This window comes from Sminthopsis crassicaudata, chromosome 2, assembly GCF_048593235.1.
Source record: "Sminthopsis crassicaudata isolate SCR6 chromosome 2, ASM4859323v1, whole genome shotgun sequence".
NCBI lineage: Eukaryota > Metazoa > Chordata > Mammalia > Dasyuromorphia > Dasyuridae > Sminthopsis > Sminthopsis crassicaudata.
In genome coordinates, this window is record NC_133618.1 from 658,886,958 (window position 1) to 658,891,436 (window position 4,479).

Here is a 4,479-nt window from a genome sequence, read left to right on the forward strand (position 1 = left end):
TATCCCTTCAGATGGGAAGGAACTGCGTTCCGTATGTTCAAGAATGCCAGAAGACAAAAACTCTCCAACCTACAAATTTAAGGGTTAAACTCCAAATCTGAGGGACCCAAAGGAAGAAGCCACAGGAAACTTGCACTAGTTAGCAGCCTCTCCAAAGTGGTGGGCATTCAGCACCTGGGTGCAGCCGGTAATGAGCATAATTTAAACCCCAGGTTCAAACACAAGAGAGAGAAATCAAAGCCCATTATTAGAGGCTAGCTCTAGCTGGGTACTTTTCTTTCCAGGCAAGGCGGGGACCAGGCACTTTATGAAGCAGGCCCACTGAGACAGCTGATTCCTCTAGGTTAGTCCTTCTCGGAAGCCAGAAAAAACCCAAGATATCTTACTAGCCCAAAGAAACACGACAATGAAAAATCTGGCCCAGCCATTTTCAAAGTGCCAGCCCTCTCCTGATTGTCCAAACTCCCAAACTCCTCTCTGACTCTCCCATCACTTGCTCTTCAACTCCATGAAAATATTCTCAGTACCCACTCATAAATCCTAGGAGGTTTAATGGACAGAGGTCTGTGCCCCAGAGTTTCTCAACCTCAGTTTCCCCATTTGTAAAATAGGAATAATAATAGCATCTACTTCCAATTGTCCGAGTTGCTCCCTTGCAAGCCTTGGAGGTCTAATGCATTCTACCACCCCCTTTAAAAAAATATGGTTCATTCTCCAGTCCTCCTTCCATCAATTAGGACTCATTTCCTACTTCACGATTCATGTTTAAATCCCAAAGGCTGCCCTCGAGATGAAATGAGAAGCTTTGGAACTTTACAGCTCAAGAAAGAAAAATAAAAACAGAAAGAAAGAGAAAGACTGGGCCGGGAACAGAGGTAATTATTTAAGAGCAAAGCGGGTCCTACAGGGCCCATTGACCGGACAAATTATCGGCCCCCAAGGTGACAGCCATTTGTTATAGTGCAGGGGGTAGGAGGGTAAAGTAATGCAGATAACTACCACTCTTCTCCTCTGCACCCCCCCCCCCCATCACACATGCTTTCTGTGTCATCGGGCCTGAACTCGAAGAAAGAACTTCATGTAACACACACACACACACAGACACACACACACAGACACACACACACACACACACACACACACACACACACACACACACACACACACACACACACACAAGTAACGCGCGCTCAGTTCGGGTCCCAGTCCCACCTGCCCGGGTTCCAGCAGCAGGAGGGGCTTCTCTGCCTCCTTCCCCACCTTTCCTTGGGCCCAGAGACTTACGGCCACATGGGGGATCGGGAGAACGCCTGCATTAGTGGCTGGGGATGGGTGGGGAGGCGCGGCATCCTCCCCCGCCCCCAGTCCTCTACGCACTCACAAACAGACACACGTCCCGGGGGGAGATTTCTTCGTTCCCTACGGCGAGAGCCGGGGCCCTCAGCCTCTTGGGCGCAGCCCTCCCGGGCCAGGCGGCCCGACGGAGAGCAGTCCGAAGGAGAGTGACCTACTTACAGGGGAGCGCGGCCTGATCCGCGCACACCCCACCCTGCCCCGCCCGCCCGGCCCTCCGCAGCCGAGCCCGCCGCGGGCTCGTCCCAGCTCGAGCCCCGCACGGCCATTTCGCCCTTCAGTGGCCGGAGCCCCGGAGCTCGGCGCGGCTCCGGCCCCCGAAGGGTCAGCGCGCCGGCCTGGGCTGCCCTGCCCGATCTCCCGGCTTCTCCGCTGATTCCTGCCGGAGAAGAGTGCGAGCCGCGGCCAGGAGCTCGGAGCTCCCTGGGAAGTTGTCCGGGAAGGACCCACGTACCGCCGCGCATCCCGCGTGCCCCGCGGCCGCCCTTCCCCGGTCCCTCCCGGGTTCCTGGGGATCCGGGAGGACCCTGGAGCTGACGCTCTCGCTACCTGGGGTACGCTCAAGCTCCCAGGAGAAAGCCTTCGGACCCGCAGAGTCGGGGCGGTAGCGGGGAGCCCTTTCGGCCGGACAACACCCTCCAAACTAACCTCCCGGAGCCCGAGCCGGAGCCGTCTAAGACGCCACCCTTCTCCCCTCACACCCATCCGCCCGACACATTTCCCACTTTTCTAGCGAAAAGAAAATCCCGATCACCCAACGGGGGTCTCTTGGCACCCTCCGGCTCCCCGTCTCTCCTCGCCCCAAAGAGCAGTATGCCCCCCCCCCGGGAAGCCGCTGCAGGTTAGCAATGACCTTTGGCGAGAGGATGATGGAGATGTTTGTGTTTGTGGGGAAGGGGCGTTTAGAGAGGGAGAGAACCTCTGCAGGGGCGGCCGAGGCCCCCGGACGCCCCCACCTCGAACCCCCAGATCCCGGACCCCCGGATCTTCCTACCTGCTCCGCACAGCCTCAAGTTCCAGAGCAGTAGCAAGGCCAGGAGGCGCGCCCCCCGCGCTGTCGGGGCCGCCGCTGTCGCCGCCGCGGCCGCTGCCGCGCTCCGAGCTAGCATCGTTCCCCAGCCAGGCTCCGGCGCCTCTCCCCCGGGGATCTCTCCCTGGCCCCAGCCTCGCCGCCGCCGCCGCCGCCGCCGCCTCTTCCTTCTCGTCCTCGTCCTCCCGAGTACCTCCAACCTCCGGCCCCCGGCCGCCCGGCCGCGCCAGCCCGTGCCCACCCTGGGGGCACTGCCAGCCACGCTTTGGGGAGGGAGGCACGGGGCACTGGCACCCGGGCGCGGAGCGGCGCGGAGGAGGCGGCCGCCGCTGCTGCGCCGCGCAAGGACCGGGAGCGCGGCGGCGCCCGGTGCCTGCTCCGGTGCCAGGCTACTTCGTGCCCCTCCTTGCCTGCGGGCTCCGGGAGCTCCCTCCGCTCTCTCCGAAGTTGAGCAACGAGTGAGTGCGGTCAGCGCAGCGCAGCGCAGCCCTCAGCAGCTCCTCCTCCTCCTCCTCCTTCTCCTCCTCCTCCCGGCTGGCAGCCCGCCCGCCCGCGCTCTCCTCCGCCGGCCACTCAGCTGGGCTCCGGCATCCTCCCCTGCCCAGGCCGCCAGCCACAATGCCGAGGTGTCCCGTTTGCTAGTCCGAGTCCTGGAGCTGAGGGGAGACCGGAGGAGGGAGGGAAAGAAGGAGGGGCCTCGTGAGGAGGGTGGGCACTAGGGGGCATCCGACGTCCGCACGGGCGCTGCGCTCGGAAAGGTAGGGCCCCCTCAGGGGGACTCGCGAAGAGCTGGACTCGGCTCTATGGAAAACCCGGAGGACTGGCAGAAACTCTGGGATGGTACCGGGCTTCACCTTCCTAATTACCCCCACGGTCCTTCCCTGTCCCATCGCCTCCTCCCCATAATCCCTAGCTTCCTCTTTGGGTCGTACCTGCCCCTTCTCTGGTCCTCTGTCCCCAACGTTCCTTCCCACATCCCTCACCTCCCTGAGACGAATTCTGGGCCGGAGACCCGAGTGTACAGGGGTAGTAAGTGGGGGGAAGGGGTTCCGAAATCTGCTTCCGACTCGAGTATTTCATCTTACCAGGACGCTCAACTTGAGATCCGTGCACAGATTTTAAGGGGTGCAGAAACTTGGGTGATGAAAAAATGAGATCTTTATTTTCATTAACTTCTAGCCGAGTCTGAGGATTTCTTTCAAGTGTTTTAATCCAGATTCTGAGAAGTGGCCCAAAGGCTTCCAAAGGATGCTGGGAAACAAAAAATGTTAAGAACTCCTGTCTATAGGGCTTAAGAGGGTGAGTTGGAGGTACTATTCCCCAAGACCTTTCATCTTTCCAGAGCTGAAAGCATTGTGTAATCAAAAATCTGCTCACCTTCTCGGAGCCCCCTCTCCTCTTTTTCTCTCAAAATCCTTTGGGAGAAATTCTTACCTAGGATTTCTCCTGGGGATGGAGTCTGGTGTGTTATCCTAATGGTGTGATGGGGAAGAAGCTTGGATGGGGGAAGCAGGAGGCCTGGGTTCAAGTCCAGAAGCTGATAATGATTTGCTGTACAAGTCCCATTCTGAGCTGACATATGGAAGGGCCAAACTTTCCATGATTTTATGGCTGCATTTAAGTGTGGGATTTGTGGGAAACAGAAAATTGTTGGGCATTGATGTGTATCTTTGTGTTTTCCAGTGTCCGGTTTCCATTAGAAAGGATGGAGAAAGGTTGAGCTAGGGAGGGTGAAACAATAATGGGATGGGAGAGGGAGAAGGCTGTGAGGAAGAAGGCCTGTGGGAATTGGAAGAGGTTTATAAGATCAGATTTGCAGCTGGAAATGACATTTTTTATCTACTTTTTCCCTCATCTCATAGAGAAATATAAGGCCCAGAGAGGAGAAAGCTCTTCTTTTTTTTTTTTTTTTTCTTATTAAAGCTTTTTATTTTCAAAACACATGCATGGATAATTTTTCAACACTGACTCTTTTTCCCTTCCTTCCCTCGGCACCCTCCCCTAGATGGAAAGTAATCCAATATATGTTAAACATGTTAAAATACATATTATATCCAATATAAGTGTATATATATATATATATATATATATATATA

The 4,479-nt window shown here is 56.4% G+C and overlaps 1 protein-coding gene across 1 annotated transcript in view; it reads right to left on the reverse strand.

The window, feature by feature from the left end:
- The window catches only part of UNC5B (unc-5 netrin receptor B), a gene marked incomplete in the record, with an annotated part of 112,052 nt that extends 109,084 nt beyond the window's left edge, over positions 1–2,968 (reverse strand). Inside the window, 1 exon segment of the mRNA XM_074296907.1 lies at positions 2,348–2,968. Within this exon segment, the coding sequence (XP_074153008.1) occupies positions 2,348–2,462 (115 nt within the window).
- Positions 2,969–4,479: the final 1,511 nt, after the last annotated feature.